Here is a 13,467-nt window from a genome sequence, read left to right as displayed (position 1 = left end):
GCGGCTCTTTCACCTCAGACGGTTGAAGAAGTTTGGTATGAGTCCCCAAATCCTAAGGACTTTCTTTGAGAGCATCCTGACTGGCTGCATCACTGCCTGGTATGGGAACTGTACCTCCCTTAATCACAGGACTCTGCAGAGAGTGGTGCGGACAGCCCAGCGCATCTGTGGATATGAACTTCCCTCTATTCAGAACATTTAGAGCGACAGGTGGGCAAAAAAGGCACGAAGGGTCATTGGGGACCCGAGTCACCCCAACCACAAACTGTTCCAGCTGCTACCATCCGAGAAACGGTACCGCAACATTAAAGACAGGACCAACAGGCTCCAGGACAGCTTCTTCCACCAGGCCATCAGACTGATTAGTTCATGCTGACACAAAGCTACTAAGCTACATTGACTGCTCTGTTGTATATCTTACTGTACATACTACTTATTACAAGTTACTATAATTTACACATTGCACATTCAGAGGGAGACGCAAGGTAAAGATTTTTACTCATGTATGTGAAGATGTAAGAAATAAAGTCAAGTAATTTGTCACAAGTACATTGAAACATACAGTGTCATTTTGCATCAATTCAAATCAGAAAGGATTGTTCTGGGCAGCCCACAAGTGTCGGCATGCTTCAGGTATCAACACAGCGTATCCACAACCCATGAACCCTAACCAGCAGGTCTTTGGAAGTGGAAGGAAACTGCAGCAGCTGCAGGAAACCCACTAAGTCCCAGGGAGAACATGCAAACTCCACACAGACAGCAGCAGGAACTAAGCCCTGATCGGCCATCGCCTGTACTAAAGTGTTGCACTAATCGTTAGCAACAAGCAAGAGAACTTTTCTCTCTCCTTAAAGCAAGGATTGCTGGTAAAACTGAAGTGAACGGATCTCGAGGGGAGAAAAACACTCCATTGATTGGAGTCATGCCTCACACAAAGGGACAGCACTGTGGTTCAAGGTGAATCTTCCCAACACCAGGACATCCAAACCAAAGCAGATGCTCTTCAGTGCAGCATCCTCCAACCAACCATCCTCGGCTGCATTGACCTTCCTTCCATCACAAGGTCAGGGGTCAAGATGCTCACTAATGAGTTCATAACATTCAGTTCCATTCGTAACTCCTCAGCAAGAGGCATTCTCCACGCTGGTATGCAGTGACACTCAGGCATGGACTGAGAAGTGGAAACATATGGGCCTCAGAAGACCCATATACTGACCAACTCCAGTAACAAAGTCACTTACTCTTAACATTTAAGGATGGCATAAGAGCATTCTGATTAATACAATCTCTTTACAATATCAGCAATCCAGGTTCAATTCCCACTGCTGTCTGTAAGGAGTTTGTACGTTCTCCCCACGAGGGCGTGGGTTTCCTTTGGGTGCTCTAGTTGCTGCCCACATTCCAAACACGTACAGGTTAGAGGTAGCAAATCTATTTATTTATTGAGATACAGTGCGGAAAAGGCCCTTTCAAGCTGCACCACCCAGCAATCCCAATTTAATCTGAGACTCACAAATGACAATTTATAATGACCAATTAACCTACCAACCAGTACATCGTCGGACTGAGGGAGGAAACCAGAGCACCCAGAGGAAACCCACGCGGTCACAGGGCGAATGTACAAACTCCTTACAGGCAGCAGTGGGAATTGAACCTGGGTCGCTGGTACCGTAAAGCAGAGGTCCCCAACCTTTTGTGCACTGCGGACCAGTTTAATATTGGCAATATTCTTGCGGGCCGGCCGACCGGGTGTGGGGGGGGGGGCAGTGTTCAAGTAGGGTTAAACTCACCTCAACATGTCTTTTACAGTTAGGGTTGCCAACTTTCTCACTCCCAAATAAGGGACAAAAGTAGCAGTCAAATACGGGACACTTGTGTTTACCCCGAGAAAGACTACCATGACCATGAAGCCTTGCGCGGGCACCTGTGTGTGTATGCGTGTATGTGCTGATTTTATTTCTCTACAAATCAGTTTTGGCTCAATTTTCCCGATTCTGTTAAGTGAAACTACACTGTACATAGATTATTTCTACTCTATATAGGCGTGTATTTATCATATCATTCCTGCTTTTACTGTATGTTAGTGCTATTTTAGGTTTTATGTGTTATTTGGTAGGTTATTTCAAGTTCAACAGTGTGTGACAAGGAATGAGGAAAGGTGCAGCTGACTCATATCGTTTCATAGCGCCAAATCATATCATTTCCTTGCGGCCCGGTAGCACATGCTTTGTGGCCCGGTGGTTGGGGACCACTGCTGTAAAACATCGGCCTGACCACTACACTACCATGCCACCCCAGAATATGTGGGCACACTTTGTTGGTGCTGATAGTGTGGTGACACTTACAGGCTCCCAGCATAGAACATAGAATAGTACAGCACAGTACAGGCCCTTCGGCCCACAATGTTGTGCCGACCCAGCAGATCCTCTCACTGTATTTGGTCACTGATGCACTCCACTGTTTTGATGTACATGTGACAAATAAAGTTCATCTCTGAACTGTCACCAAGTCCCCCAACATTATCACCCAAGGGATCACAGCCGACCAGATACTCTGCTAAAGCAGCCAGATTGATGTGACTGCAGAAGCAAGTCAGACAGCCCAAGATCATTCTACCATCTGAAAATCACAAGCTAGAACAATGATTCTTGATTTACCTGGACAAGTTCAGCTCCAGCTGCTTTCAAATTCACCACGACCCAAGCCATTGCAGCCTACTTGATCAACACCATCCTTAACATCTAACTGGTTACCTGGGGCACAAGGTGGCAGTTAAAGTAGTAAATGATCCACAATATTCCAATAGCAACACATGAAGCCATCAAGAACAAGGGTGGAAATGTATAACCAATCCTTTCGGATTCAAAATCTTGAGCCAGTCTACCTCATAATACTGGGCATGCCTTCAAAAGAAGGACTGCAGCAGTTCAAGAGGATGGGATCAGCTAAACAGCCTACTGTCCCTGCTGGTATGCCTCTACTCTGAGGAGTTTGCGAACAGTCAGCATATTTAAAACTTTGACAAACTTCTATCAAGTGTAGTGAGAGTATATTTACTGGCTGCATCACAACCTGGTATGGAAACACCAATGCCCTTGAAAGTAGTGGATTTAAAAACGCAAACACAAGGAAATCTGCAGATGCTGGAATTTCAAGCAACGCACATAAAAGTTGCTGGTGAACGCAGCAGGCCAGGCAGCATCTCTAGGAAGAGGTACAGTCGACGTTTCGGGCCGAGACCCTTCGTCAGGATATGGCCTGGAGCGTCACAGGTAAAGCCCTCCCCACTACTGTGCACATCGACATGGAGTATTGTCACAGGAAAGCAGCATCCATCATCAGAGACTCCCACCACACAGATCATGCTCTATTCTCGCTGCTGGGAGGAAGGTACAGGAGCCTCAGGACTCACACTGCCAGGTTCAGGAAGCATTATTTCCTCTCGACTATCAAAATCTTGAACCAGAGGGGGCATCTTCATTTACCCCATCACCAAACTGTTCCTAAAACCAATGGACTCACTTAAGGACACTTTACCTCATGTCTGTGATATTCATTACTTATTAACATTATTTAGTTTTTTTAATATTTGCAACAGTCTTTCATTGATTCTATTTGGTGATTGGATTTATTGAGTATACTTGTGAGATAACCAATCTCAGGGTTGTATACAGTAACACATGTACTTTGAACTTTATTGATTTGTCCACAAGCATCAATTTGCAAGAAACGAGATTTCTTTTTATTTTTCGCTATGGGTGGAGTAAATAGGGACCAGGTAGTACCGACTCGGCAGTGTTGAATGTCTCATTCAAAGATACCGCACTTCAGTAGCGGCCTGCTCTCTGAAGGCTCTGAATCGAAGTCAGAAAACAACTGTTCATTAACAGATGCTGCCCGACCCGCTGAGTGTTTCCAGCATTTCACTTGGGGAACATATCTCACTGGGCCAGGCGCAAGCGTAAGCAGGGCTGGCTGACCCGCAGTGGGAACCAGCTCTGAAACCGTCCTCGAGGAAACGGGGTGAGAATTGGTACTTTTTAAAAAAGCTTTCGCGTCCCAGCAGCGAATACACTGCAACCTAACGAGCTGTGTCGGGAAATGACAGCTCGGGGAACCAACCAGAAACGCCGCCGCCCAATTTCAGTCACAAAACCCAATAGGCAAGGGGCTGCGAAGGTGGGACCTCAAACCCCTTCCTGCTCAGATTTGGTGGTCTTGCCTACAAAGTTCAAAACGTGGTTTAAATAATTGCACAAGACCTCCAGGGAGCGTCACCAAACCGCGCAATACAAGTCGCACCCGATAGGAAAAGTTGCCATTCAATCAACACTTCAAAAAAAAACCAGAAACACAAAATCGCTGAATAAAATTTAGAATTCGTCCACAGCAACATGAATAATCTGCGCGCACTTTTAACTTAGAACACGATCTCTGGCCGGAGGGATGCAGTTTACATTTTTTAATATATTAAAAAAGGCAAAGGAAAACAGCGCGGTTGCCGTGAAAGACCGACTTACTACTGTGTAAATATACAAAGCAAAAAACGAAAGGTTTTAGAACCGTATTGGGCCGAACAAGCTGCGCCACGTCGAAAATACAACAAAAAAAAAGTATAAGCAAATTTAAGGCGGTAAAGTTGCGTTAACCATAAAATGTTTAAAATTAAACAGCACGATTAAATAGCAGATGCAACTCTTCTCGAAATTAAGCCAAAGCTTCACAATACTTACAAGATTTTCAAACGCGCGGCCAAATACAAAACATGCGCTTAAAGCTGTGTTACGGATGCCGAGACTGGATTGCTAGTCTTTAATTTTTTGATAAATACTCCGTCTTTTTTTAAAACTGCGTGTTAAAATTATTTCAAGGCTCTATCTTTGGCAGGTAAAGGCAGCAATTAGATTAAATTACTAAAAATAAAATCGCCAGAAACTACTTGGCAATGAATGATTAAAAGCAGGTTAGAAGGATACACAAGACTCGTGTTTCCAACTGAATTCCTCCCACAACCCCCTCCCCCCGACTAAAAACTATAGTGAAAATGAAAGACACTCCCCTAAGCGTGTCGAACACCAAAATACAGGCCCCATCCCCCTTTCAAAACCCATGCCTGCTGTAAAGCAGAGAGAACTAGTCAACTTACCAAATGGTTTGCAAATCCCTTCTCGAGATTCTCCTTGATTAGAGTTGTGATTTATTTGAGATGAAAAAACAATCCTCCACTCCTCACAATCCCAGAGCGAAATAGAAAGTCTCTTTGGTCTTTAGCGAAAACAGTTGGCAACAGTTGTTCCAATATTGATGATATATTTCTTATGCGTTTTTTTTTCCTCTTTCCCTCCTTTCTTACAGAATTGCAGTTGAAAATAAATTAGCTTCCTGATGTGCAATGCTGTGCAAACTTAAAGGTGATGCGCCTTTTTTTCCCTCTCTTTGTCTCTTTAGTTTCTCTGCAAACCTTAAAGCTTTGAAAATGCAATTGAATGTGCTAAAATATATATTATATGTGCTATCGTGGAGTGAATGTGGGGAGCTTTTTCACTGCTGCTCGTCTTTTCCCTCACAAAAAAATCCAACAACCGGTTGCAACCAGTTCTTACTGGGAGATTCCATCTTCATGTAACCAGCCGAAAAAAGACGGAAATTCACGAAGCGTCGCCGAAGCCTTCGCCCCTCAAATCCTTTTATAAAAATTAAATATTATATAATTAATACATTTTAACATTTAAATTATCTCGTTTGTTCATATTTTGGGGGAAAATGGTATTGATCGCAGTTACGGTTTATTTGATTGTATTGGCTTATTTCTGTTCTTTAAAAAAAGAGAAGCCCCACACACACACACCCCTCCCCTTTTATAACCAACGCCTGTTCCAGATTTGATGGTTGTTTTTTTTCTCTCTCTCTCCACCAAACATATTTCGGGGAAGCGTGAGGATGAATCAATCCGTATATTTCCATCTCATGTACCAGAATACAAATGAATGGTGTGTGATGAGAGTTAATTGGTTATTTTTCTCCAGTCACAGGTTTTGTTACATTTTTACCGCGTATACAATGTAACAACCGCCACAGGAACAGTCGAAACTCGTGCTTTCGAGTAATTACTACTAAGCAGAGTTTTTGCAATTTTTCAATGTATTTGTACACATACATTCAGGGCAGTTGATCTAGTTGCTTCTGCGCTTGTCTATTATTGCCTTACCCCGCGCGCGTATTTGTATTTTTTTTTAAAACGGGTTAATGTAACCAACACCACTCAGCATGAGCAGTATCTGCGTCAATAGAATAATGTGTTAAATATTATAATGCAACCCTGTTGCAAGACGTGTGCGTCGGGGGCAATGCCAATTCCTTGCGATTGTTTTCTGCTGGTAGGAATGAATCAAGTAAGTTTGCGCAGTATAAACACACCAGCCTCTCGCCTACTGCAACGCTAAAGAGGAATATTCCACTTTACTTATTTTCAGTGGAGGTTCCTGAACGTTGTCCCAACACATACCGAGCGCGCCCCAACTTGGGCAATTAGCTTCATTTAGGAGGTCAGCCGCCTAGAATCGCTCTGCAGAGTTCAGCAACTGAAAATTAACCCGCGGAGTACCGTTGTACTTCTGCGTGCAACTCTTCTTTCCGAACAACATTACCGCTTTTCTCCGTCTTTGAGCACTGCTGTTTATTACACACGGCAACAAAAAAATTGGCAAAACTGAATGGGGTGGAGTGGTTGGAGGCGGGAGGTCATGTGAAAGACGCGCACCTTGTCACATGATGCCTGGAAATTTCTGCTGCTTAGAAAATGACTAAGTGATATTACATTTTTTTTCTGGGCGCGTTTTATAGGTTTATTAAGATAATGTTTTGAATTGCTTACGCACCACTTTCTGCTCAAATAATGTATTCGAGAATTTTTTGTATATTCGTCAACCCACAATCATCCATCCGGTGGGCACCAAATGGTTGGTCCTAACGTTCTAGATATTAGGAATGTTTACAGGGAGATTCCACGTCACTACGTCCTATGCTGAATTGAAGTTACCTACAGGACAGGCCCTATTCTACGATCAAACTAACCCTGCCCTCCCACATAACCTTCCATTTCTCTTTCCAAGAGAAACAAAAGCTTTCAGATGCTGCAATCTGACACAAAAAAAGCAGACTGTTGGAGGGATGTTTAAAACAAAAAAAACATCAGACCAAGCTACATCTGTGGAGTGAAATGGATGGTTAACATTCTGAGTTGAGACCCTTCGTCTGGAACTCCGTGAGCCGAGCAGCATCTGTGGCAGGGCATGGGGAGGAATTTGATTGCCCATTTCCTTCTACAGATACTGCCTGACCTGATGAGTTTCTCCAGCAGTCTGGGTTTTTTTTTGTGGTGTTCTGAAGTTGCACAGACCAGGGCCTCGATATTACAGAATTCTGCTAGATCAGACCTCTAACGCAAGGGACCAAGCTGTCTGAGCATTCCAGCTCCTGCGGTCTTTGGCTCCCATTTTGCCCAATCCCAAGGTTCCAGGCCTCCATTCCGTCTGTTCCTGTGGTCTCTGGTTTCCCTCACACACGACCCCTTTCTTGGGGTTGTGACCTCCTCAGCCATCCCTGGGCCTTCTGTTTGCTCACTTTATCATAGACTCATCTCTTTCTTCAGAATTAGAATCAGGTTTAATATCACCGGCATTTGTCTTGAAATGTGTTGATTAGCAGCAGCAGTACATTGTAATACATAATAAATTATAAATTACAATAAGAAATATATATAAATAATTGGTGCAAAAAGTGAGGAAAAGGTGTTCATGGGTTCAATGCCCATTCATAGATCTGGTGGCAGAGGGGAAGAAGTTACTGCTGAAATGTTCAGTGTGTATCTTCTGGCTCCTGTACCTCCTCCTTGATGGTAGCAATGAGGAGGGGGCATGTCCTGGTAGATGGGTGTCCTTAATGATGGAGTCACCTTTCTGAGGCATCGCCTTTTTGAAGATCCCTGATTCTGCAAACCAAAGAATCCAATTGCATTCCTGAGTTGGAGCAATTAACTCCAAAGTAGCAATGGATGTAGGTCAAAAATGCAGGAGGTACTGAGATAAAACACTTCACCAATGTGATTTAATTCCCATAGAACATTACAGCCCTTCAGCCCGTGATGTTGTGTTGACCTTTAACCTACTCTAAAATAAGACCAGAAGACAGGGGAGCATAATTAAGCCATTCACCCCATCAAGTCTGCTTTACCATTCTATCATAGCTGATTTATTATCCCTCTCAGCCCCATTCTCCTGACTTCTCCCCATAACTTTTGACTCCCTTACTAATCAAGAACCTAACAATCTCAGCTTTAAATATATCCATATACATAATTATAATTTCCTTACAGTATAGAGTGAGGCCATTTTGGGTAATCATCCATGCCAGCTCACCAATTAATCCTATTCTCCACTAATTTTCTCCGTGAACTACATTCCCCAACTGCTCCAGCCAGCCTCTGCCACCCACTTAGACACAGGGCCAATTATCGCTGGGCAAAATAGCAGAGGAAACTGCGCATTTTTCAGGTGTGGTGGGAAACTCGAGGAAGCCCACATGATTGTGAAAGTTGATAGGGCGGTTAAGAAGGCGAATGGTGTACTGGCCTTCATTAGACAGGGGATTGAGTTCAAGACCCACAAGGTAATGCTCCACCTCTAACAAAAGCTGGTTAGACCACACTCGGAATACTGAGTTCAGTTCTGGTCACTTCATCATAGGAAGGATGTGGAAGCTTTAGAGAGGGTGCAGAGGTGATTTACCAGGATGTTGCCCGGATTAGAGAGCATGTCTAATGAGGATAGGTAAGCAAGTGAGGGCTTTTTCTCTGGAGCAAAGGAGGATGAGAGTTGACTTATAAAGATGTACAAGATAATAAGAGGCATAGATCGAGTGGATATAATCTGGGGGGGCATAATTTTAAAGCAATTGGAGGAAAGTATAGCGAGGATGTCAAAAGTATGCTTTTTTACACAAAAAAGTGGTGAGAACATAGAACATGTTGCCGGGGGTGGTGGTAGAGCCAGATTACATTAGGGACATTTGAGAAACTATGAGACAGACACATGGGTGAAAGAGAAATGGAGGGCTGTGTAGGAAGAAGGGGGAAGAATGATCTTGGAGTAGTTTAAAATGTCGGCCCATCCTGTGTTCCAGGTTCTGTCACAGAGCAAACATGCAGACTCCCCAAAAGCAACCCTGAGGTTGGGTTTCTACCTGCTGGAGCTGTGAGGCAGCAACGTCTATGTCTCAAAGAAAAATAATAAGACCATAAGACATAGAAGCAGAATTAAGCCATTTACCCCATCATGTCCACTCCACCATTCCATTATGGCTGATCCCAGACTCCATTCAATCCCATACATCCGCCTTCTTGCCATATCCTTTGATGCCCCGACCATTCAGGAACCTATCAACTTCCACTTTGTATATACCCAGTAACTTGGCCTCCACCGCAGTCTATGGCAGAGCATTCCACAGATCCACCACTCTATGGCTAAAAGCATTCCTTCTTATTTCTGTTCTAAAAGGTCAATGTTGAGGCTGTGCCCTCTAGTTCTGGACATTCCCACCAGAGGAAACATCCTCTCCATGTCCACCTTATCTAGTCCTTTCAACATTCAGTAGGTTTCAATGAGATCTCCACGCATTCTTCTAAACTCCAGTGAGTACGGGCCCAAAGATCCCAAATGCTCCTCATACACCCCTTTGGTTCCAGAATCATCCTCATGAACCTCCTCTGGACTCTCTCCAATGACAATACATCCTTTCTGAGATATGGGGCCCAAAACTGCTGACAATACCTCTGTATTCCAATAGTAATTATTACCCTTAGCTGCTCTTCCTCCTGACCCCTCACCACAACAGGCAGAAATGAATATGACCTGTGATCATTGCAAATTACCACAATAGTGAAACACAAATGCTACTTTTCTACAGTGTTTCTGCTTCATTTGGAACTGAGTCCCAATTCCTTTGGAGCTTCTCCTGCCATTTCAATGTCCATGTTGTTTTTTTATGTTTTTTTGGGGGGTGACAGAACTGCAAAAGTAGCCACATCTGGCGAGAAGAGATTAGATAGGGTTTGAAACATCATTCTAGAGCACTCTGTGCAGTTTTTAATCTTTATCTTGTCTGTGAGGAAGGATGTACTGGCCTTGGATTCAGTCCAGTGCGGATTTCCTAGATTGATTCCTGAGATTAGAAGATTCTCCTGCAAAGAGTGATACTAGGAATTTACAAAGAAGTGCTTTCTAAGTTCCTGAGGGGATTGACAGGGTGGGTGCTGAGAGGCTAGTTCCTTCAGCTGCGTAAGTAGACTGTTGAGGGCATAATGGAGGGCCAGTCCTGGGTTGGAGGGGTGTGTGTGTGTGTGTGTGTGTGTGTGTGTATACTTGTAAAGACCAACTGCAGGAGTATTGAGGCCATGATCACCCAGCGTCAGCTGCAGTGGCTGGGGCACGTGATAAGGATGTTATATGGCCAGCTACATCATGGTCGATGCTCAACTGGAGGGTCGAAGAAGCGCTATAAGGATTAGATGAAGAATGCTTTAAGGAAGTGCAAGATCAGACCCAAGGACCTGGGGGATGTTGCTGCTGACCGTACCACTTGGCAACAGCTGCGTAGGGATGGGGATCGTGTTCTGGAGATGGAAAGAACAACCAGAAGGCAGCAGAAGAGAGCCAGGAGAAATGCAGCCATGGTTGCCACCACTACCACATATACATGTCCCACTTGTATTAGAGCTTGTGGGTCCAGGATAGGACTATATCGTCATCAAAGATCTCACCGTTAAAGGAGTGGACGTCGTCACCGGATTTCGATGGACAACCGAAGATAGAGAAGAAGAAGTGTGTGTGTGTGTGTGTGTGTGTGTGTGTGTGTGTGTGTGTGTGTGTGTGTGTAGTATATGATGACACAGACATACTTTGACTTTGGGTGGGTGAGTGGTTGTGAGGGTATGAAAGACCCTCACCGTTGTTGTCTTGCTTTGTTTTGTTGTTGCTGCTTGTGTTGCTGTAAACGTTGTGGGTGGGCATGCTATATTGACACCAGAGTATGTGGCAACACTTGCGGGCTGCCCCCAGCACATCCTTGGGTGTGTTGGTTGTTGACGCAGATGATGCATCTCATTGTATGTTTCGATGTACACGTGATAAGTAAATCTGAATCTGAATCTAAGGATAGGCCATTCGCAGTTAGAACCGAAATGGGGATTATAGGTACAGTTGTGGCACAACGATTAAATATTACCAGACTGGTAATCCAGAGAGACAAGAGAGACTGCAGACATTGGAATCCAGAGCAACAAATAAGAAGTACTGGATGAACTCAGTGGGTCAGGCAGCATCTGTGGAGGGAAATGAACAGTCAATATTTTGGATCGAGACGGTACACTTGGACTGAAAAGAGTAGAGGGTAGATAGCGAGTGAGGGGGAGGCGTGGGCAAGAGTAGGTAAGGGATGGGTGGAACCAGGTGAGGAAGGGTGATAGGCAGGAGGAGGACAGAAGAGTGGAAACAGTGACAGTTCAGGAAGTTATAAAGATACCTTTTTTAGATAATGATTAGATTTACTTGTCACATGTACATCGACACATACAGTGAAATGTATCACAGTTATGGTGGGGCAGTGTTGACATGTTTCCGGCACCAACATAGCACGCCCACAGCTCACTGAACCTTACTAACCCGCACATCTTTGGAATTTGATAGGAAACCGGAGCATCCAGAGGAAACCCAAGTAGCCACGAGGAGAACGTACAAACTGCTTACAGACAGCAGCAGGAATTGAACCCCGATCGCTGACTGATGGTGCTGTAATAGCATTACACTAACCGGTACACTGCCGTGCTACCCACAAGTGGAAAGCGTGGAACCAGATGAGGGAGATCAGGTGGGCATTTAGAAAGAGTGATGGTGGGGAGAGAAACTGGGTGATGGGGTCTCATAGCGTGCAGGAGGAACTGGGTAGATCTGCAGGAGAGGGAAAAGGACAGAGGGGAAGCCGGTTAACTGAAACTGGAGAATTCAACTTTATGCTGTCAGGTTAAGAACGCAAGACGATAAGATGCAGGAGCAGGATTTGATCTATTGAGTTTTTCTTCACCATCCATCATGGCTGATTTATTATCCCTCTCATCCCCATTCTCTGCCTTTTCCCCGTAGCCTTTGATGCCCTGACTCATCAAGTACTTATCAACATCTGTTTTAAATACACCAATGACTTGGACTCCACACCCATCTGTGGCGGTGAATTCCACTGATTCACCACCCTCTGGTTAAGGAAATTTCTCCTCATCTCTGTTCTAAAGGGAGATCCTTCTATTCTGAGGCTGTGCCCTCTGGTCCTAGACTCTCCCCACTAGAGGAAACATCCTTTCCACATCCACTCTATCGAGGGCTTTCAGTGTTGTAGACCCAATCAGGCAGGAGATGAGGTGCTGGTCCTGTCCAGCCTGGCAGTGGAAGAGGCTGAGGGCGGCCAGGTCAGTGTGTGAACGGGGAGCAGAATTGAAATGGATTGCAGATGAGAACACCAGATAATCCAGAGACATAAGTTCAATTCCCATCACAGCCAGTGTGGAATTTAAGTTCTGTTAATGAGTAAGGAGTTGTGTTGGCGCATGGCCAAGTGGTTAAGGCGTTCATCTAGTGATTTGAAGGTCGCTAGTTCGAGCCTTGGCTGAGGAAGCTTGTGTGTCCTTGAGCAAGGCACTTAACCACACATTGCTCTGCAACGACACTGGTGCCAAGCTGTATGGGTCCTAATGCCCTTCCCTTGGACATCATTGGTGGTGTGGAGACATGGGCAACTGCTAGTCTTCCATACAATCTTGCCCAGGCCTGCGCCCTGGACACCCTCCAAGGCGCAAATCCATGGTCTCATGGGACTATCGGATGCTTATAAATAATGAGTAACACGTCAGAAAATAAAAACAAATCCTATTAATGATAACAATGTAAAACTACCGGAGTGTTGTTCAAAATGCCTGGTCCACCAATGTCCTTCAGGGGAGGACTTTGTTGTCTTTGCCCATTCTGGCCTTCATGTGACTCCAGACTCATCCCTTAAATAGGGCAGCACAATAGCATCGTGGTTAGCACCACACTTTATAGTGCAGGAGACCTGGGTTCAATTCCCACCGCTGCCTGTAAGGAATTTGTATGTTCTCTTCGTGGGCTTCCTCTGGTTTCCTCCCACAGTCCAAAGGCATACCCAGTTGGTAGGTTAATTGGTCATCGTAAATTGTCCCACAATTAGGCTAGGGATAAATCAGGAGGTTGCTAGGCAGTGCAGCTCGAAGGGCCAGAAGGACCTATTCTGCACTGTATCTAACTATCTAGATAGTTAGATACATGCATGCTATCTGTGCAAGCCACGCCAGTGTACTAGTAGCAGAGCACTGAAACAGAGGTGTAAAACTGGACTGAAAACTTG

At 44.6% G+C, this 13,467-nt stretch overlaps 1 protein-coding gene across 4 annotated transcripts in view; it reads right to left on the bottom strand.

Annotated features, from left to right (window-relative positions):
* Window positions 1-6,701, bottom strand: part of LOC134344502 (exportin-1-like) — a 129,368-nt gene extending 122,667 nt beyond the window's left edge. Inside the window, exons 1-2 of one of the 4 annotated variants that reach the window (XM_063044422.1) lie at window positions 6,506-6,693; window positions 5,147-5,684 (exon numbers count right to left, since the gene is read on the bottom strand). Coding sequence is in view for 1 of the 4 variants with exons in the window: in XM_063044407.1 (XP_062900477.1) it covers window positions 6,506-6,538 (33 nt within the window). In the remaining 3 variants the exon portion in view is untranslated. Of the gene's footprint in view, window positions 1-4,733; window positions 5,004-5,146; window positions 5,685-6,505 lie in introns of those variants that run through there. The other 3 variants (XM_063044407.1, XM_063044441.1, XM_063044433.1) reach the window with 3 other exon arrangements.
* Window positions 6,702-13,467: the final 6,766 nt, after the last annotated feature.

Source organism: Mobula hypostoma, chromosome 1 (genome assembly GCF_963921235.1).
Source record: "Mobula hypostoma chromosome 1, sMobHyp1.1, whole genome shotgun sequence".
Taxonomy (NCBI): Eukaryota; Metazoa; Chordata; class Chondrichthyes; order Myliobatiformes; family Myliobatidae; genus Mobula; species Mobula hypostoma.
The sequence above is the reverse complement of the archived record's forward strand: the minus strand, read 5'-3'. Positions and strand labels throughout refer to the sequence as shown.